Below are 21951 nucleotides of genomic sequence, written 5' to 3'. Positions count from 1 at the left end.
GTACATTTGTAGACGCTAAATGATTGTTAAACCCGGAGAATTCATCGATAGCACGTTTTCTCTGCGAGAGGAGGGACCCACTACCAGTTAATGTGTTTTAGGGCATTCCACTGTGAGGATACATCCCAAATGGCACCCTGTTCCCTATATAAAGCACTACTTTTGACCTGATCCCTATGGGTCCTGCATATCCCTATGGGCTCTGTTCAAAAGTAGTGCACTATAAAGAGAATAGGGTGCCATTTGAGATGCAGTTTTTTTTTCTTTCCCTACCAGTTCATTTTATCAACAACATTTTCTCCCAGACACACTAGAATGATTTATGGGTGACCTCCATTTAACTGTGGATCAGATTGACTATATAGTAATTTGTAACTGGGAGTCAGATGAATGACTCCCATCCAGAGGTCTGGGGTTGAGTTGGTTGGGAGTCAGATGAATGCCCTGGGACAGTTCTGCCGTCTCACCCACCATTTCCAGCTTGTCGTTCATTATGAACAAAACTACAGTTGGCATTTGTTATTTTTTCACTCCAGCGAGCACACAGACCCAGACCCAGACACAGACCCAGACCAGACCCAGACCCAGACACAGACACAGACACAGACCCAGACCAGACCCAGACACAGAACCAGACACAGACACAGACACAGACCAGACACAGACCCGGAACCAGACACAGACACAGACACAGACACAGACACAGACACAGAACCAGACCAGACACAGACCCGGAACCAGACACAGACCCAGACCCAGACACAGACCCAGACCCAGACACAGACCCAGACACAGACACAGACACAGACACAGAACCAGACACAGAACCAGACACAGACCAGACCCAGACATGTAAGCAGAAAGGCAGAGGAAGAGATTTAGACATATACAGTTGAAGTCAGAAGTTTACATACACCTTAGCCAAATACATTTCAACTCAGTTTTTCACAATTCCTGACATTTAATCCTAGTAACAATTCGCTGTTTTAGGTCAGCAAGGATCACCACTTTATTTTAAGAATGTGAAATGTCAGACTAATAGTAGAGAGAATAATTTATTTCAGCTTTTATTTCTTTCATCACATTCCCAGTGGGTCAGAAGTTTACATACACTCAATTAGTATTTGGTAGCATTGCCTTCAAATTGTTTAACTTGGGTCAAATGTTTTGGGTAGCCTTCCGCAAGCTTCCCACAATAATTTGGGTGAATGTTGGCCCATTCCTCCTGACAGAGCTGGTGTAACTGAGTCAGGTTTGTAGGCCTCCTTGCTCACACAAGCTTTTTCAGTTCTGCCCACACATTTTCTATAGGATTGAGGTCAGGGCTTTGTGATGGCCACTCCAATACCTTGACTTTGTTGTCCTTAAGCCATTTTGCCACAACTTTGGAAGTATGCTTGGGGTCATTGTCCATTTGGAAGACCCATTTGCGACCAATCTTTAACTTCCTGACTGATGTCTTGAGATATTGCTTCAATATATCCACATAATTTTCGTGCCTCATGATGCTATCTATTTTGTGAAGTACACCAGTCCCTCCTGCAGCAAAGCACCGCCACAACATGATGCTGCCACCCCCGTGCTTCACGGTTGGGATGGTGTTCTTCGGCTTGCAAGCCTCCCCCTTTCCTCCAAACATAACAATGGTCATTATGGCCAAACAGTTCTATTTTTGTTTCATCAGATCAGCGGACATTTCTCCAAAAAGTATGATCTTTGTCCCCATGTGCAGGTGCAAACCGTAGTCTGGCTTTTTTAAGGCAGTTTTGGAGCAGTGGCTTCTTCCTTGCTGAGCGACCTTTCAGGTTATGTCGATATAGGACTCGTTTTACTGTGGATATAGATACTTTTGTACCTGTTTCCTCCAGCATCTTCACAAGGTCCTTTGCTGTTGTTCTGGGATTGATTTGCACTTTTCACACCAAAGTACGTTCATCTCTAGGAGACAGAACACGTCTCCTTCCTGAGCGGTATGACGGCTGCGTGGTCCCATGGTGTCTATACTTGCATACTATTGTTTGTACAGATGAACGTGGTACCTTCAGGCATTTGGAAATTGCTCCCAAGGATGAACCAGACTTGTGGAGGTCTACAATTTTTTTTCTGAGGTCTTGGCTGATTTCTTTTGATTTTCCCATAGACACCCTGGATAGACCCCCCCCCCCCCACACACACACACACACGCAGACACACACACACACCCTTCAAATGCATCGTTTGCACTTCTACAGTTACAGAGCTGAATCTCCTCATTCTGTGGCTCCAGTGTAATCCCATACAGAGCTAGTTAACACCCCACAGTAAGGTGTGGTAAAGGATTGCTGGTTGAGGGGGAAACTCAGTTCTCAGTCAATGCATGTCCTACTTAAATATTTACAGAGTGAAGTAGCAGGAACCTGATATATGTTAGAAATATGATCAAAAAAACTGATTGCCCAATGTATTTTGCCACTTTTGAAGTGTATTTACATTAGATTTAAAAAAAAAAACGTTCTATTCATCATACAAACCTTCCAGATAGCTAAAGCAGGGGAAAACAAAACACAAAACTGAACAGGAGAGAACGTGTTAAATATCAGAAGAGATAGGGAGCCACCTTAAATTGTCATTTCCTGTAATCAGTAATAACTGAAGCAGAGTTTCTGCTCTGTATTTCTTAAACGGTTTGGTTCAGAACACTCGAGACAGGGAGGCTTAACAGAAGGAGAGAACATGAAGAGGGGGAAGGAGAAGGACGGGGGGGAATCTCAATCTAAACGATGATTCTAATTGACCTCTGTGTTAATGAGTCCTTGTACACAGAATGGCAAGATAACAACCATCACAAAAAATCTGCCCAAAATCAAGCCTGCACCCTCACCTTCACCCGGCCTCCATGGGATGCATCCCAAATGGTACCCTGTTCTCTGTATAGTGCAATACTTTTGACCAGCCCTAATGGGCCCTGGTCAAAATGAGTGCAGTGTGCAGGGGACTAGGGTTCTATTTGGGATGCAACCCATTCCTCATCATGGACAGATGAAGGTAATTTATGAGGATCCCAATTAGCTGTTACGATAGCAGCAACTAGTCTTCCTGGGGTCCACACAGAACATGAAACATGATATAATACAGAACATTAACAGACAAGAACAGCTCAAAGACAGAACTACATACATTTCAAATGTCACAGCCTATTTATCAGTAGATACACACAACATATCTAGGTCAGGGTTCTCCAACCTGATGAAACACAGCATATCTAGGGCAGGGTTCTCCAACCTGATGAAACACAACATATCTAGGTCAGGGTTCTCCAACCTGATGAAACACAGCATATCTAGGTCAGGGTTCTCCAACCTGATGAAACACAACATATCTAGGTCAGGGTTCTCCAACCTGATGAAACACAGCATATCTAGGTCAGGGTTCTCCAACCTGATGAAACCCAGCATATCTAGGTCAGGGTTCTCCAACCTGATGAAACACAGCATATCTAGGGCAGGTTCTCCAACCTGATGAAACACAACATATCTAGGTCAGGGTTCTCCAACCTGATGAAACACAGCATATCTAGGTCAGGGTTCTCCAACCTGATGAAACACAACATATCTAGGTCAGGGTTCTCCAACCTGATGAAACACAGCATATCTAGGTCAGGGTTCTCCAACCTGATGAAACCCAGCATATCTAGGTCAGGGTTCTCCAACCTGATGAAACCCAGCATATCTAGGTCAGGGTTCTCCAACCTGATGAAACACAGCATATCTAGGGCAGGGTTCTCCAACCTGATGAAACACAGCATATCTAGGTCAGGGTTCTCCAACCTGATGAAACCCAGCATATCTAGGTCAGGGTTCTCCAACCTGATGAAACCCAGCATATCTAGGTCAGGGTTCTCCAACCTGATGAAACCCAGCATATCTAGGTCAGGGTTCTCCAACCTGATGAAACACAGCATATCTAGGTCAGGGTTCTCCAACCTGATGAAACACAGCATATCTAGGTCAGGGTTCTCCAACCTGATGAAACACAGCATATCTAGGTCAGGGTTCTCCAACCTGATGAAACACAGCATATCTAGGTCAGGGTTCTCCAACCTGATGAAACACAGCATATCTAGGTCAGGATCTCCAACCTTTTCTACCATGAGAACTACTGTTAAATGATGAAACGTGGCGTGTTACTGATACATTTTTCCTTAGCTTTAAAATAAGCTCTCTCTTTGTGTTTTCTCCAGAATTCTGTTTTCTAGGTTTTATTTGCTCCTGGTTTTGGATTTCTTTCAGTTTTTCACTCTCATAGTTACATGTATTTATAGTGTCACGGCCCCTCCTCTGCAGTGCAGGGGCGGTTCCTCCTGCAGGCAGAGGAGGGTCGTTAGTGATTGGAGCCACCTGGTATTTAAACTGCTTCACTAACCGCTCTTCTCTCTCTCTCTCTGCTCCTCCAGGTATGATCCTGTTTTGTTTGTTCCTTTGTAGTTTTATGTAGTTTCCACTCAGTCATGTTCACACACACAGATTCATGCATCCCTGCACTTTACATACACCCTACATTATGACATTTCCACACCTCATTTCTTTTTCTTTGTTTAAAGTTAATCATTTTTGGTTTATAATAAAGAACCTTTTTGATTGGCCTATACCTGTTCGTGTCCCCTCATTTTGGCCACAGGCTATGAGCCGGCCTGTGACAACAGAGAAACAATGAAATGGATTGTTCTGATTCCACGTCAATGTTCTGATTCCACGTCAGTGTTCTGATTCCACGTCAATGTTCTGATTCCACGTCAGTGTTCTGATTCCACGTCAATGTTCTGATTCCACGTCAATGTTCTGATTCCACGTCAATGTTCTGAGTCCACGTCAGTGTTCTGATTCCACGTCAGTGTTCTGATTCCACGTCAATGTTCTGAGTCCACGTCAATGTTCTGAGTCCACGTCAATGTTCTGATTCCACGTCAATGTTCTGATTCCACGTCAATGTTCTGAGTCCACGTCAATGTTCTGAGTCCACGTTAGTGTTCTGAGTCCACGTCAATGTTCTGAGTCCACGTCAATGTTCTGAGTCCACGTCAATGTTCTGATTCCACGTCAGTGTTCTGAGTCCACGTCAATGTTCTGAGTCCACGTCAATGTTCTGAGTCCACGTCAATGTTCTGAGTCCACGTCAGTGTTCTAAGTCCACGTCAATGTTCTGATTCCACGTCAATGTTCTGAGTCCACGTCAATGTTCTGAGTCCACGTCAATGTTCTGAGTCCACGTCAGTGTTCTGAGTCCACGTCAATGTTCTGAGTCCACGTCAATGTTCTGAGTCCACGTCAATGTTCTGAGTCCACGTCAGTGTTCTGAGTCCACGTCAATGTTCTGAGTCCACGTCAATGTTCTGAGTCCACGTCAATGTTCTGATTGCACATCAATGTTCTGAGTCCACGTCAATGTTCTGATTCCACGTCAATGTTCTGAGTCCACGTCAATGATTAAATCACATTTTTTGTCTAATACCCCTTTAAATTGCGCATTTTGCGAGAGAGGAATGTGCTGGTCTAGCGATGTTTTGGCTTCTACATAAGTCATGAAAGTTTATTTGTCATACGCTCCGAATACAACAGGTGGCTCCTCTCCCTGTTCGGGCGGCGCTCGGCGTCGCCGGTCTACTAGCTGCCACCGATCCCTTTTCGTTTGGTTTTGTCTGTCTTGTGTTTCACCTGTGTCGAGTTTAGGTTCATTAGTGGGGTATTTAATCTCACCCTACCAGTGTGGTTTAATGCGGGATTGTTTGTGTACCTGTCGTTGGTTTGGGTTGCGTTTTATTTTGTTAGTTTAGACAGGTGTATTTTTCTGGACTGTGTTCCGGATCATTTAGTGGGCAGCTGTATTTGGTCCTGTGCCTGTGCTAATAATGGACTCTTGAATAAACGCCGTCTCTACATTATTTACTCTCCTGCGCCTGACTTCACACCCCCTTCTCCTAGGGAGCTTTGACAGAATCCCGCACCGAAAACATGGAGTCAGCAGGAGCGGACGCGCCCTCCCCGTCCATGGAGGAGCGTGTCCTCCAGCATACAGCCGTTCTCCACCGTCTGGGGACGGCTATGGATCAAGTGTTGGCGAGAATGGAGAGATGGGAGAGGAGCGGTCTCCCTACCCCGTCTTCAGCCACTCTCCAGCCTGCACCACCACCCTCTCCGACGACGCCCAGCCCCAGCGGGATTCGGCTCGCGCTCCCGAGGGAGTACGATGGGATGGCTGCCGGGTGTAAGGGGTTCCTGCTCCAGTTGGAGCTTTACCTGGCGACCGTTCACCCGACTCCCTCGGGAGAGGAGAGCGTTAACGTTCTCGTCTCCTGCCTTTCGGGTAAAGCCCTGGAGTGGGCCAACGCGGTCTGGGAGGGTCTGGGTAATGGCGAGGGACCATTACCCAGAGTTCACCCGCCTCTTCCGGGCTGTGTTCGACCATCCACCGGAGGGCAGAGCGGCAGGTGAACGTCTGTTTCATCTGAGGCAGGAGACGAGGAGTGCACAGGACTTCGCGCTGGAGTTCCGGACCCTGGCGCGGGGTGGAATGACAGGGACCTGATGGACCATTATAGGTGCAGCCTACGAGAGGACGTCCGCAGGGAGCTAGCTTGTCGAGACACCACCCTCACTCTAGACCAACTGATAGACATGTCCATCAGATTGGACAACTTGCTGGCTGCTCGTGGGCGTCCTGATCGGGTCCTGTTCGTTCCACCTCCCAGCACTCCTGCTCTGACGCCCATGGAGTTGGGGGGTGCTGCAGCTAGGTCGACTGGAGGAGGAGCCTCCTCCTGCACCAGTTGTGGTCGGAGAGGGCACACTGCTGACCGGTGCTGGAGGAGCTCGTCTGGGAGTTGAGAGGGCAGGCAGAGCACTACTCGGACACCTCAGGTGAGTCCGCACCAGGCTCACCCAGATCTCCCTGTTGGCCATATGTATGTGTTGGTTTCTTTTCCTGAGTTTTCCCCTCATTCCCAGCATAAGGCGCTAGTAGATTAAGGCGCAGCAGGGAGTTTTATGGACCGTGGGTTTGCGAGTAAGTTAGGGATCCCCTTGGTTCAGTTGGACCAACCCTTCCCCGTGCACGCCCTAGATAGTCGACCACTCAGATCAGGGCTGGTCAGGGAGGCCACGGTTCCACTGGACATGGTAACGCGGGGGGGTCATGAGGAGCGGATTAGTTTCTTCCTCATTGATTCTCCTGCGTTCCCAGTGGCGCTGGGGATTCCCTGGTTGGCTTATCACAATCCCAAAATTTCGTGGAGACAGGGGGCTCTTAAGGGGTGGTCAGAGGAGTGCTCAGGTAGGTGTGTGGGAGTTTCCATCGGTGCGATGATGGTGGAGAGTCCGGACCAAGTCTCCGCCGTGCGCATTCCCCCCGAATATGCTGATTTGGCTATCGATAAACCTCCAGGTTAACGCTGCACTTCCAAGGAGTCACGTGTATCCCCTGTCACAGGAGGAGACGGTGGCTATGGAGACATATGTCACCGAATCTCTGAGACAGGGATACATTCGGCCATCCACGTCACCCGCCTCCTCGAGTTTCTTTTTTGTGAAGAAGGAGGGAGGTCTGCGTCCGTGCATTGACTATAGAGGTCTAAATTCCATCACAGTGGGGTTCAGTTACCCGCTACCTCTCATCGCCACGGCGGTGGAGTCATTTCACGGAGCACGCTTTTTCACAAAACTGGATCTCAGGAGCGCGTATAACTTGGTGCCTATCCGAGAGGGAGATGAGTGGAAAACCGCGTTTAGTACCACATCTGGCCATTATAAGTACCTCGTCATGCCATATGGGTTGAAGAATGCTCCAGCCGTTTTCCAATCCTTTGTAGACGAGATTCTCAGGGACCTGCACGGGCAGGGTGTGGTGGTGTACATCGATGACATTCTGATCTATTCCGCTACACACGCCGCGCATGTGTCTCTGGTGCGCAGGCTACTTGGGCGACTGTTGGAGCATGACCTATATGTCAAGGCCGAGAAATGTGTGTTTTCCAAACAAGCGGTCTGTTTCCTGGGGTATCGCATTTCCACATCTGGGGTGGTGATGGAGTGTGACTGCATTGCGGTCGTGCGTAATTGACCGACTCCGACCACGGTAAAGGAGGTGCAGCGGTTTTTAGGGTTTGCCAATTACTACCGGAGGTTTATCCGGGGTTTTGGGTAGGTGGCTGCTCCCATTACCTCACTGCTGAAGGGGGGGCCGGTGCGTTTGCGGTGGACGGCGTAGGAGGACAGAGCTTTTGGTCGTCTGAAGGCTCTGTTTACCGATGCTCCCGTGTTGGCGCATCCGGATCCCTCTTTGCCATTCATAGTGGAGGTGGACGCGTTCGAGGCTGGTGTTGCAGCCGTGCTATCACAGCGCTCGGGCATGCCCCTTATGCTTCGCCCCTGCGCTTTCTTTTCAAGGAAGCTCAGTCCGGCGGAGCGAAACTAGGATGTGGGGGACAGAGAGTTGCTGGCTGTGGTAAAAGCTCTGAAGGTGTGGAGACATTGGCTTGAGGGGGCGCAACACTCTTTTCTCATCTGGATTGACCACCGTAATCTGGAGTACATCCGGGCGGCGAGGACACTGAATCCTCGTCAGGCAAGGAGGGCGATGTTTTTCACCAGATTCTGTTTCACCATCTCATATAGACCAGGTTCCCGTAATGCTAAGGCCGACGCACTGTCCCGTCTCTATGATACCGAGGAGCGGTTCATCGATCCCAACCCCATACTTCCGGCCTCTTGTCTGGTGGCACCGGTGGTATGGGAGGTGGACGCGGACATCGAGCGGGCATCAAGGTTAGAACCTACTATACCACAGTGTCCAGCTGGTCGGAGGTACGTCCCACTTGGTGTTCGCGATAGATTGATCAGGTGGGCTCACACGCTACCCTCCTCTGGTCATCCGGGTATTGATAGGACGGTGCGGGGTCTTAGAGGGAAGTACTGGTGGCCCACGTTGGCAAGGGACGTGAGGGTTTATGTCTCCTCCTGCTCGGTGTGCACCCAGTGTAAGGCTCCTAGACACCTGCCTAGAGGGAAGTTACAGCCCCTCCCCGTTCCACAGCGGCCTTGGTCCCACCTGTCGGTGGACTTCCTCACCGATCTTCCTCCGTCACAGGGGAACACCACAATCCCGGTTGTTGTGGATCAGTTATCTAAGCCCTGCCGTCTCCTCCCTTTGCCCGGTCTTCCTACGGCCTTACAGACCGCGGAGGCCCTGTTTACACACGTCTTCGTGGGCAGGTTTCTGCAGTCATATTGCCAGGACCGGCCAGGAGAGTGGGCGAGGTTCGTCCCATGGGCCGAGATGGCTGAAAATTCACTCCGCCACTCCTCCACGAACCTGTAGCCGTTTCAGTGCGTGTTGGGTTACCAGCCGGTCCTGGTACCATGGCATCAGAGCCAGACCGAGGCTCCTGCGGTGGAAGAATGGGTGCAGAGCTCAAAGGAGACCTGGAGAGCCGTCCAGGAATCCCTTAAATGGGCCGGTGGGCGGCAGAAGGAGAGCGCTGATCGCCACCGCAGTGAGGCTCCCGTGTTCGCGCCGGGGAACCGGGTCTGGCTCTCAACCCGAAACCTGCCCCTCCGCCTGCCCTGCCGGAAGCTGGGCCCGCGGTTTGTGGGGCCATTTAAAGTCCTGAGGAGAATAAACGAGGTGTGTTACAGGTTACAGCTCCCCCTTACTATCGTATTAACCCCTCGTTTCATGTGTCTCTTCTCAGGCTGGTGATAGCTGGTCCACTGCAGGACGTTGAGGTGCGGGAGGTCCCTCCGCCCCCCCCTGGACATCGAGGGAGCCCCGGCGTACACAATACGTTCCATCCTGGACTATAGGCGTCGGGTGGGGGGCCTGCAGAACCTCGTGGATTGCAAGCATAGAAGTGATTTGGCTCATCTAGTAGGCTCGTGTCACTGGGCTCCTCGCGGCTGTGCTTCCCTTTATAGTCTGTAATAGTTTGCAGGCCCTGCCACATCCGACGAGCGTCGGAGGCGGTGTAGTACGATTCAATCTTAGTCCTGTATTGGCGCTTTGCCTGTTTGATGGTTTGTCGCAGGGCATAGCAGGATTTCTTATAAGCTTCCGGGTTAGAGTCCCGCACCTTGAAAGCTGAAGCTCTACCCTTTAGCTCAGTGCGAATGTTGCCTGTAATCCATGGCTTCTGTTTGGGGTATGTATGTGCAGTCACTGTGGGGACGACGTCATCGATGCACTTATTGATAAAGCCAGTGACTGATGTGGTGTACTCCTCAATGACATCGGAAGAATCCCGGAACATATTCCAGTCTGTGACAGCAAAACAGTCCGGTAGCTTAGCATCTGCATCATCTAACAACTTTTTTATAGACTGAGTCACTGGTGCTTCTTACTTTAATTTTTGCTTGTAAGCAGGAATCAGGAGGATAGAATTATGGTCAGATTTACCAAATGGAGGGCGAGGGGGAGCTTTGTACGTGTCTCTGTGTGTGGAGTACATGTTGATAGAAATTAGGTGAAAATGATTTAAGTTTCCCTGCATTAAAGTCCCCGGCCACTAGGAGCGCCGCCTCTGGGTGAGTGGTTTCCTGTTTGTTTATTTCCTTATACAGCTGACTGAGTGCGGTCTTAGTGCCAGCATCCGTCTGTGGGGGTAAATAAACAGCCACGAAAAATATAGATGAAAACTATCTTGGCAAATAGTGTGATTCTCTACTTTAGGCGAGTAAAATCTAGAGACTTCCTTAGATTTCGTGCACCAGCAGTTGTTAACAAATATACACAGACTGCCTGCCCCCCCCCTCATCTTACCCTGCCAGCTGAATGTTATCCATGTTGTCATTCAGCCACGATTGGGTGAAACATAAGATATTACCGTTTTTGATGTCCAGTTGGTAGGATATTCGTGATCGTACCTCATCTAATTTATTGTCCAATGATTGTACATTGGCAAGTAATCTGATGGTAAGGGCAGATTTCTCACTCGCTGTTGGCGGATCCTTACGAGGCACCCCGTCCTGTGTCCTCTATACCTGCGTCTCTTTCTCCTGTTAATAACGGGGATGTAGGCCTTGTCGGGTGTCTGAAGTACATCCTGTGCATCCTGCTTTTTGTAGAAAAAATCTAATCCGAGGTGAGTGATCACTGTCCTGATATCCAGAAGCTCTTTTTTGCCGTAAGATACGGTGGCAGAAACATTATGAACAAAATAAGTTATAAATAACATGAAAAACCACATAATAGCACAGTTGGTTGGGCGCCTGTATAACAGCTGCCATTTCTTCTGGCGCCATCTTGTCTTCTGTCTACCCAGAAGACAGTTATCATGATCGCTAACTGGCTACACAAAGTGAATGATAGACAAATGTGCACACCCAACAGACATACTGGGGAAATACTGCTGGAAATGAAATGGCAGATATTGTGACTCCTTTCTCTCTCTCTGTAGCCTCATCAGACTCCTCTCTCTCTCTCTGTAGCCTTAGACTCCTCTCTCTCTGTAGCCTCAGACTCCTCTCTCTCTGTAGCCTCATCAGACTCTTCTCTCTCTCTCTGTAGCCTCATCAGACTCCTCTCTCTCTCTCTGTAGCCTCATCAGACTCCTCTCTCTCTCTCTGTAGCCTCAGACTCCTCTCTCTCTGTAGACTCATCAGACTCCTCTCTCTCTGTAGCCTCAACAGACTCCTCTCTCTCTCTCTGTAGCCTCATCAGACTCCTCTCTCTCTCTGTAGCCTCAGACTCCTCTCTCTCTGTAGACTCATCAGACTCCTCTCTCTCTCTCTGTAGCCTCATCAGACTCCTCTCTCTCTCTGTAGCCTCATCAATCTCAGTCCCATCACATATATAGTGTTCCTGTCACGTTGCTATGGTCTGCGTCCTACCTTATTCCCTTTGTAATGCACTACCCACGGCCAGGGTACGAGCTGGGCCAGGGTCCAAGCTAACCCTGAGCTGGGCTGTGGTTAGCTGTCTGAACGCTGTTTAAACCCTGAGCTGGGCTGTGGTTAGCTCTCAGAAGGCTGGTTAAACCCTGAGCTGGGCTGTGGTTAGCTCTCAGAAGGCTGTTTAAACCCTGAGCTGGGCTGTGGTTAGCTCTCAGAAGGCTGGTTAAACCCTGAGCTGGGCTGTGGTTAGCTCTCAGAAGGCTGTTTAAACCCTGAGCTGGGCTGTGGTTAGCTCTCAGAAGGCTGGTTAAACCCTGAGCTGGGCTGTGGTTAGCTCTCAGAAGGCTGTTTAAACCCTGAGCTGGGCTGTGGTTAGCTCTCAGAAGGCTGGTTAAACCCTGAGCTGGGCTGTGGTTAGCTGTCAGAGACAATTCATGATCAGTGAGAGACTAAATAAATGATCATGTTAGAAATAAACTGGGCTATAAATATAAGAGCCTCTACAGGTTTCTCTGTCCTCCCCACACACACTGCTACTGATGGATGTGGAGAAGAAACCATCGCCCTCTGTCTCAACAATCCACCCTATCCCCCATCAACTGTGTGTGTGTGTGTGTGTGTGTGTGTGTGTGTGTGTGTGTGTGTGTGTGTGTGTGTGTGTGTGTGTGTGTGTGTGTGTGTGTGTGTGTGTGTGTGTGTGTGTGTGGAGTTAAGGAAAGAGGTCATTATGGAGTCATCTATTAGATCTCTATGTCCTCATTAATGGATGGAGTCATGTGTTTAGGAAGCCCTAAACACCTAGTTAGCTCCACAGCTGTAGAACTACTATCCATAAGGGTTAGAAGAGTTTCCACATGATAGATCATGGAGAAGGATATTTTTGCTTCCTGTTCCATTGACAGTGGAACAACATTAGCACGGTACATCAGAAGTGATTTGTTGGATGTTGGAGAAGCTACATCCGGGTGGGTATTTCATTCAATATTTCAACGGAGAAAAGTTTCAGCTCGCTGCTAAAAACTAGATTACCACATGATTTCTGTCATTCAGGTTGCAACAGACAAACAGAACAGGGAGTAGCTTTACCTCTCATCCAAATCAATAAATATGTTGTCAGGGCTTGAGATGTACAGTTCTGCATCTCAATATCACAATCATTTATAATTGCATTCAATTTGAAAGAAACGCAATCAATGACCAGAATAACAACTTCCCAGCTTCCATTTGGTTTGTAGTCACCCCTCAAGGCAACAATCCTTACTACTACAATGTGTAATATATATGGCAGTATAACTCTGTTACAACAATGCTTAATATATATGGCAGTACAACTCTGTTACAACAATGCTTAATATATATGGCAGTATAACTCTGTTACAACAATGCTTAATATATATGGCAGTATAACTCTGTTACAACAATGCTTAATATATATGGCAGTATAACTCTGTTACAACAATGTTAATGAAATAGTACAGCTACATCAACAACATGTTGTAACTGATAATGCTGGTTCAGTACTGGGTATGGACTGTAGATCTGGGACTCGTGAGTTGTGGTTGTGTTTGCCATATGGTGTTAGTGATTACAGTGTGGAGTGCTGCCAACACTCTGACTTAATCTGCACTGAAACTAAACTCAGAACACTCTGTTGTTCAATCAGATGGAGATTAAGAGGGCATTTCAAGACTTTTGTTCCCACAGGGATGAAATAAAATCTCGAACAAACACTTGAATCTGAATGTCAGTGTAGGAAGAAGGAAGTACTGGTAAAAGTGCTGTACCGCAGCTATAATTTAACACATGACTCACAGCCTTGGTAAGGAGCTATAGAGGCTACAGTACATTCCTATATTATTCCATTCCAACCTCAGGGATAAAGTGTACAACTATCTCATGTATGCCCACAATGATGACAAACCAATCCTAATACATTCAGAACATCATCATCATCAATAATGTGTAATCTGACACCACAGTGACCAGACACCCATCTGATGTGAATGCAGCTATATGATTACCTTGCTGTGGTGTAAATCCCACATTATTATTCCATGTCTATATCAGCCAGCAGGCCAGCCAGGCCAGGACTATCTGTGGGTGAAGGGACAAGGCAGTGTCCTCTTCCTGGTCGGATCAGATGCAATGTCACCCAGGAGAACTCAATGGCACCGGTCCAAATGGCTCCATTTTCATTTTGTTGTGGACTATTTCTGACCAGGGCCCATAGGGATCTGGTCAAAAGTAGTGCACTATATAGGGAATAGGGTGCCATTTGGGATGCAGATAATCTCTATACAGTCTCTCTGAGGAGCAGCCACTTCTCTCTATCAGCTCCAGCCTTTCCTCTGACTGAGGAACAGCCACCTCTCTCTATCAGCTCCAGCCTTTCCTCTGACTGAGGAACAGCCACCTCTCTCTATCAGCTCCAGCCTTTCCTCTGACTGAGGAACAGCCATCTCTCTCTATCAGCTCCAGCCTTTCCTCTGACTGAGGAACAGCCACCTCTCTCTATCAGCTCCAGCCTTTCCTCTGACTGAGGAACAGCCACCTCTCTCTATCAGCTCCAGCCTTTCCTCTGACTGAGGAACAGCCATCTCTCTCTATCAGCTCCAGCCTTTCCTCTGACTGAGGAACAGCCACCTCTCTCTATCAGCTCCAGCCTTTCCTCTGACTGAGGAACAGCCACCTCTCTCTATCAGCTCCAGCCTTTCCTCTGACTGAGGAACAGCCACCTCTCTCTATCAGCTCCAGCCTTTCCTCTGACTGAGGAACAGCCACCTCTCTCTATCAGCTCCAGCCTTTCCTCTGACTGAGGAACAGCCACCTCTCTCTATCAGCTCCAGCCTTTCCTCTGACTGAGGAACAGCCATCTCTCTCTATCAGCTCCAGCCTTTCCTCTGACTGAGGAACAGCCATCTCTCTCTATCAGCTCCAGCCTTTCCTCTGACTGAGGAACAGCCACCTCTCTCTATCAGCTCCAGCCTTTCCTCTGACTGAGGAACAGCCACCTCTCTCTATCAGCTCCAGCCTTTCCTCTGACTGAGGAGCAGCCATCTCTCTCTATCAGCTCCAGCCTTTCCTCTGACTGAGGAACAGCCATCTCTCTCTATCAGCTCCAGCCTTTCCTCTGACTGAGGAACAGCCACCTCTCTCTATCAGCTCCAGACTTTCCTCTGACTGAGGAACAGCCACCTCTCTCTATCAGCTCCAGCCTTTCCTCTGACTGAGGAACAGCCACCTCTCTCTATCAGCTCCAGCCTTTCCTCTGACTGAGGAACAGCCATCTCTCTCTATCAGCTCCAGCCTTTCCTCTGACTGAGGAACAGCCACCTCTCTCTATCAGCTCCAGCCTTTCCTCTGACTGAGGAGCAGCCATCTCTCTCTATCAGCTCCAGCCTTTCCTCTGACTGAGGAACAGCCATCTCTCTCTATCAGCTCCAGCCTTTCCTCTGACTGAGGAACAGCCACCTCTCTCTATCAGCTCCAGCCTTTCCTCTGACTGAGGAACAGCCATCTCTCTCTATCAGCTCCAGCCTTTCCTCTGACTGAGGAACAGCCACCTCTCTCTATCAGCTCCAGCCTTTCCTCTGACTGAGGAACAGCCATCTCTCTCTATCAGCTCCAGACTTTCCTGTGTGTGTGTGAAAAGGAAAATTAAATGATGACAATAACCATGGCTATTTCCATGACATTAATAGTTACCCAAAATGTCATCGTCACACCCCTAGCGCGTTTCATGTGAGACCTTAGCATTCTCACTGTCTCTGGCTGTCTGCCTTTGGCTCACTGGCTCTCTACCACTGGCTCTCTACCTCTGGCTCACTGGCTCTCTGCCTCTGGCTCACTGTCTCTGGCTCACTGTCTCTGGCTCACTGTCTCTGGCTCACTGGCTCTGGCTCACTGGCTCTGGCTCACTGGCTCACTGGCTCTCTGCCTCTGGCTCACTGGCTCTCTGCCTCTGGCTCACTGGCTCTCTGCCTCTGGCTCACTGGCTCTCTGCCTCTGGCTCACTGGCTCACTGGCTCACTGTCTCTCTGTCTCTCTGTCTCTCTGTCTCTCTGTCTCTCTGTCTCTGGCTCACTGGCTCACTGTCTCTCTGGCTCTCTGGCTCTCTGGCTCTCTGGCTCACTGGCTCTCTGCCTCACTGGCTAACTGTCTTTCTGCCTCCAGATAACTGTCTCTCTGGCTCACTGGCTCTCTGCCTCTGGGTCACTGGCTCACTGTCTCTCTGGCTCACTGTCTCTCTGGCCCACTGTCTCTCTGGCTTACTGTCTTTCAGATTGACTGTCTTTCTGGCTCACTGTCTCCCTGTCTCTAGCTCACTGGCTCTCTGGCTCACTGTCTCTCTCTCTCTCTCAGTTGCCATACCAGGCGGTGATGCAACCGGTCAGGATGCTCTCGATGGTGCAGCTGTAGAACTTTTTGAGGATCTGGGGACCCATGCCAAATCTTCTATTTTTTTCTATCTCTCACAGTCTGCCAGTCCACTTGTTAGGTCATGAGACCAGAGAACTTTTAAGAATTTTCCCTTCAGTCAGGGCGGGTCCTTGCTGTTCTGCCGCCCCCGCAAAACTATAATAGTCCCAGTAAGCAAAATGACATTGAAAAGATGTCAAGAAGACGTATTTTCCAGTACGCTGAAAAGGCATCTTTTCCGGATATTGAAAAATACGTATTTTCCGGAAGCTGAAATTCATCCCTCCCTCCACTCTGGACCTCTAGTGTTCTGGCCTCCAGAGTGTCAGCCCAGCACAGCCCCGTTATCAGGCCTCTCTGTCCTCTGCTATTACCCAGCGTTCTAATAGCTGGGTAATATGTGACTGCCACGACCTCTGACCCCTGAAGGGTTTTACTGCAGGCCCAGACAAAGACCTGCTCCGAGGCAGCTTTAACTAGCTACTCTGTGTGTGTGTGTGTGTGTGTGTGTGTGTGTGTGTGTGTGTGTGTGTGTTTGTGTGTGTGTGTGTGTGTGTGTGTGTGTGTGTGTGTGTGTGTGTGTTAGCCTGCCCAGAGCAGTTTTAACTAGCTTTGAGCCTGGGGTCTCAAATCAATTGCTTTGGAGATGTTAGGATAGGATGTTACACCTCTCTCTCTACCCTCTCTCATCCCTCTACCCTCTCTTCCCTCTCTCATCCCTCTACCCTCTCTCATCCCTCTACCCTCTCTCTTCCCTCTACCCTCTCTCATCCCTCTACCTCTCTCATCCCTCTACCCTCTCTCATCCCTCTACCCTCTCATCCCTCTACCCCTCTCTCATCCTCTACCCTCTCTCATCCCTCTACCCTCTCATCCCTCTACCCTCTCATCCCTCTACCCTCTCATCCCTCTACCCTCTCTTCTCTCTCTCATCCCTCTACCCTCTCTCATCCCTCTACCCTCTCTCATCCCTCTACCCTCTCTCATCCCTCTACCCTCTCTTCTCTCTCTCATCCCTCTACCCTCTCTCATCCCTCTACCCTCTCTCATCCCTCTACCCTCTCTCATCCCTCTACCCTCTCTCATCCCTCTACCCTCTCATCCCTCTACCCTCTCATCCCTCTACCCTCTCATCCCTCTACCCTCTCTTCTCTCTCTCTTCCCTCTACCCTCTCTCATCCCTCTACCCTCTCTCATCCCTCTACCCTCTCTCATCCCTCTACCCTCTCTCTCTCTCATCCCTCTACCCTCTCTCTCTCTCATCCTCTCTCATCCCTCTACCCTCTCTCATCCCTCTACCCTCTCTCATCCCTCTACCCTCTCTCATCCCTCTACCCTCTCTCATCCCTCTACCCTCTCTCTTCTCTCTCATCCCTCTACCCTCTCTCATCCCTCTACCCTCTCTCATCCCTCTACCCTCTCTCATCCCTCTTCTCTCTCTCATCCCTCTACCCTCTCTCATCCCTCTACCCTCTCTCATCCCTCTACCCTCTCTCATCCCTCTACCCTCTCTCATCCCTCTCTCATCCCTCTACCCTCTACCCTCTCTCATCCCTCTACCCTCTCTCATCCCTCTACCCTCTCTCATCCCTCTACCCTCTCTCATCCCTCTACCCTCTCTCATCCCTCTAACCTCTCTCATCCCTCTACCCTCTCTCATCCCTGTACCCTCTCTCATCCCTCTACCCTCTCTCATCCCTCTCTCATCCCTCTACCCTCTCTCATCCCTCTACCCTCTCTCATCCCTCTACCCTCTCTCATCCCTCTACACTCTCTCATCCCTCTACACTCTCTCATCCCTCTACCCTCTCAGATAATCATCCTTCCTTCCTGTCTGTCTTCACAGACACACAACAACAAGTCCTGAGCCATGTCAAGGTGACTGGGTCCTATTTGATATCTTGTAGAGATGTACACCTAAACCTGCTCTCTGTTAATAATATACATCTCAGTTTGAACAGAGGAATGCATCATAAACAACTCACCATCAACCTTAGCTAATGATCCTATTTGATGCACAGTTGAGAAGCATATCTACCGGCCGTGGTGGAAAATAATCAAGCGCACCTTTAGAGGTTTTTCTCCCCCATTGAAGAGTTTTCATATGATTCAGGTCCTTCTGATGTCGTTTATATCAGGCATTCAGTTTGGCCACCGTCCCAGGGGAGACGTCAAAGGGAAGAGAATGTCCCCGTCCCAAATGGTACCCTGTTCCTTTTATAGGATCTAGTGGTAGAGTCATCAGCCAACAGGCCAGTCCAACTCACTGTTGGGATCTAGTGGTAGAGCATATCAGCCAACAGGCTAGTCCAACTCACTGTTGGGATCTAGTGGTAGAGTCATCAGCCAACAGCCCAGTCCAACTCACTGTTGGGATCTAGTGGTAGAGTCATCAGCCAACAGGCCAGTCCAACTCACTGTTGGGATCTAGTGGTAGAGTCATCAGCCAACAGGCCAGTCCAACTCACTTTTGGGATCTAGTGGTAGAGTCATCAGCCAACAGGCCAGTCCAACTCACTGTTGGGATCTAGTGGTAGAGTCATCAGCCAACAGGCCAGTCCAACTCACTGTTGGGATCTAGTGGTAGAGTCATCAGCCAACAGGCCAGTCCAACTCACTGTTGGGATCTAGTGGTAGAGTCATCAGCCAACAGGCCAGTCCAACTCACTGTTGGGATCTAGTGGTAGAGTCATCAGCCAACAGGCCAGTCCAACTCACTGTTGGGATCTAGTGGTAGAGTCATCAGCCAACAGGCCAGTCCAACTCACTGTTGGGATCTAGTGGTAGAGTCATCAGCCAACAGGCCAGTCCAACTCACTGTTGGGATCTAGTGGTAGAGTCATCAGCCAACAGGCCAGTCCAACTCACTGTTGGGATCTAGTGGTAGAGTCATCAGCCAACAGGCCAGTCCAACTCACTGTTGGGATCTAGTGGTAGAGTCATCAGCCAACAGGCCAGTCCAACTCACTGTTGGGATCTAGTGGTAGAGTCATCAGCCAACAGGCCAGTCCAACTCACTGTTGGGATCTAGTGGTAGTCATCAGCCAACAGACCAGTCCAACTCACTGTTGGGATCTAGTGGTAGAGTCATCAGCCAACAGCCCAGTCCAACTCACTGTTGAAGGCAGGACAGAACAGAAAATCTGGACCTGAAGCCAGTTCCACTGCTGATGTTAAACTCTTCCCCTCTAATCAAGGACTGATTTAGACCTGGGACAGACAGTTGTCCTGCCGTCCAGACTCAGGTTGTAACACCCCTGGTCTAGAACTTTACTGAGCAGTACAGCCGTTAGCTTCTGAAAATAACTCAACATTTAACATAGTGATGGATACAGACGGTTATTCCTCCAACGATAATACCACAGACGTTCAAACAACACCCCAAATCACTTGCCCCCTTACTGAGTAGTGACCTCAAACCACAAACCCACATTCCATTCGTACCCTATAATAACATGGACCTCTCTGTATACGCCATGATCTGAGTAACAGCAGAAATGTCAGAGGGAATGACTTTCAATACTTTAAAAACAATCATTATAATAACACATAATCACCAGTACAATTTGAAGAGTCTGCCTGCCACATCGAAATTGTTGTGTCTTTCTGGCTAGATTAGAACCCTGGTCCCTCCTCGTTCATCCAGCCAACCTGCATATTATGCTAAACAGATCAGAGTTAAATAGAACACTGCCAACATTCTAGAACCCATAAAGACCAAAGCGAAGGCATTCCGTCCTATTCTCACATTTAATGGAAAAGAGGGTCAAATATTTCACAGTGATAAAAAGGAGCATTTCGTCTGCCAACCGAACAACCAGACAGATATTCATAGCCAGCTTGGGGAGAGAGAGAGAGAGAGAGAGAGAGAGAGAGAGAGAGAGAGAGAGAGAGAGCGAGAGAGCGAGAGAGAGAGAGAGAGCGAGAGAGCGAGAGAGAGAGAGAGAGAGAGACTGCATCATATTGAGTCATTTACCCACTGTCTCGCAGTGACATTAACAGTTTAGTGACAGCCAGCCAAACCAGGCAACCAGCCAGACCACCAGCCATCTAGCTAAACAGCCAGTCAGTCAGACCAGGTATCCATCCAGTCAGTCTTACCTCCAGATATCTCGTTGATCTCCTCAGTCCCTCCGGTGTCATCAAGTCTCAGAGGCAATGTGCTCTCACCCTCTCCTCCCTCACCCTCCAGGTCTTCAGCTGAGGCACAGAGAGTAGAGAAATACATGAAAACCCTCATTCACTCTATAGGGCAGAGACCCAAACCTTACTGTGAAGAGATCCATTAAAACCCTCATTCACTCTATAGGGCAGAGACCCAAACCTTACAGTGAAGAGATCCATTAAAACCCTCATTCACTCTATAGGGCAGAGACCCAAACCTTACAGTGAAGAGATCCATTAAAACCCTCATTCACTCTATAGGGCAGAGACCCAAACCTTACAGTGAAGAGATCCATTAAAACCCTCATTCACTCTATAGGGCAGAGACCCAAACCTTACTGTGAAGAGATCCATTAAAACCCTCATTCACTCTATAGGGCAGAGACCCAAACCTTACAGTGAAGAGATCCATTAAAACCCTCATTCACTCTATAGGGCAGAGACCCAAACCTTACAGTGAAGAGATCCATTAAAACCCTCATTCACTCTATAGGGCAGAGACCCAAACCTTACAGTGAAGAGATCCATTAAAACCCTCATTTACTCTATAGGGCAGAGACCCAAACCTTACAGTGAAGAGATCCATTAAAACCCTCATTTACTCTATAGGGCAGAGACCCAAACCTTACTGTGAAGAGATCCATTAAAACCCTCATTTACTCTATAGGGCAGAGACCCAAACCTTACAGTGAAGAGATCCATTAAAACCCTCATTCACTCTATAGGGCAGAGACCCAAACCTTACAGTGAAGAGATCCATTAAAACCCTCATTTACTCTATAGGGCAGAGACCCAAACCTTACAGTGAAGAGATCCATTAAAAACCTGAAGGTTCTCTGCTCTTTCACCAACCACTCCTCCTCCCCCCTCACAGCACAGAAAGTCACGATGCCAGGCCAGTCAGACAGCATTCAATGGAATCTGCTTTAGTAGAGCCTCTGTCAGGTTTCAGATAGAACCTCAGGATTTGGGGAGGAGGGCATTGACATGTTATTGACTGTATAAAAAGCTACTTATTCATTCCAGAATATGTATTTTCATTTTTTTGTGTTTTTACTGTTGTATAAGAATGCTCTTTCTTCAAAAGCAATGCTATGAATGTGAGGTTTCTATCTAAAGTAATTTTACTATTCAGAAATTAGTGGAACAAAAGGACACAGAACCAGTCTGTCACGCCCTGACCATAGAGAGCACTTGTTTCTCTATGGTGTAGTAGGTCAGGGCGTGACTAGGAGGTAGTCTAGGTTAATATTTCTATGTTGTGTTCTAGTTTATATTTTCTAGGTTGGTGTTTTGTATGATTCCCAATTAGAGGCAGCTGGTAATCGTTGTCTCTAATTGGGGATCATATTTAAGTAGCTATTTTTCCCACCTGTGTTTGTGGGATATTGTTTTGTGTTTGTGCCTGTGCACCACGAATTCACGTTTAGTTTGTTTATTTGATTTATTTGTTTTTGCTTGAAGTTTCCCTTTGGAATAAAGATGTGGAACACACGCTGCGCCTTGGTCC

At 48.5% G+C, this 21951-nt stretch overlaps 1 protein-coding gene across 2 annotated transcripts in view; it reads right to left on the bottom strand.

Annotated features, from left to right (window-relative positions):
* LOC115190915 (collagen alpha-1(XIV) chain) overlaps window positions 1-21951 on the bottom strand; it is a 214877-nt gene that overhangs the window by 163120 nt on the left and 29806 nt on the right. For both annotated transcript variants that reach the window (XM_029748950.1, XM_029748951.1), the window contains exon 5: window positions 20379-20477. In XM_029748950.1, coding sequence (XP_029604810.1) covers window positions 20379-20477 — 99 coding nt within the window. The remainder of the gene's footprint in view (window positions 1-20378; window positions 20478-21951) is intronic.

The sequence above is a fragment of the Salmo trutta genome, unplaced genomic scaffold (assembly GCF_901001165.1).
Source record: "Salmo trutta unplaced genomic scaffold, fSalTru1.1, whole genome shotgun sequence".
Classification (NCBI taxonomy): Eukaryota; Metazoa; Chordata; class Actinopteri; order Salmoniformes; family Salmonidae; genus Salmo; species Salmo trutta.
This window is presented reverse-complemented; position numbering and strand designations above follow the sequence as displayed.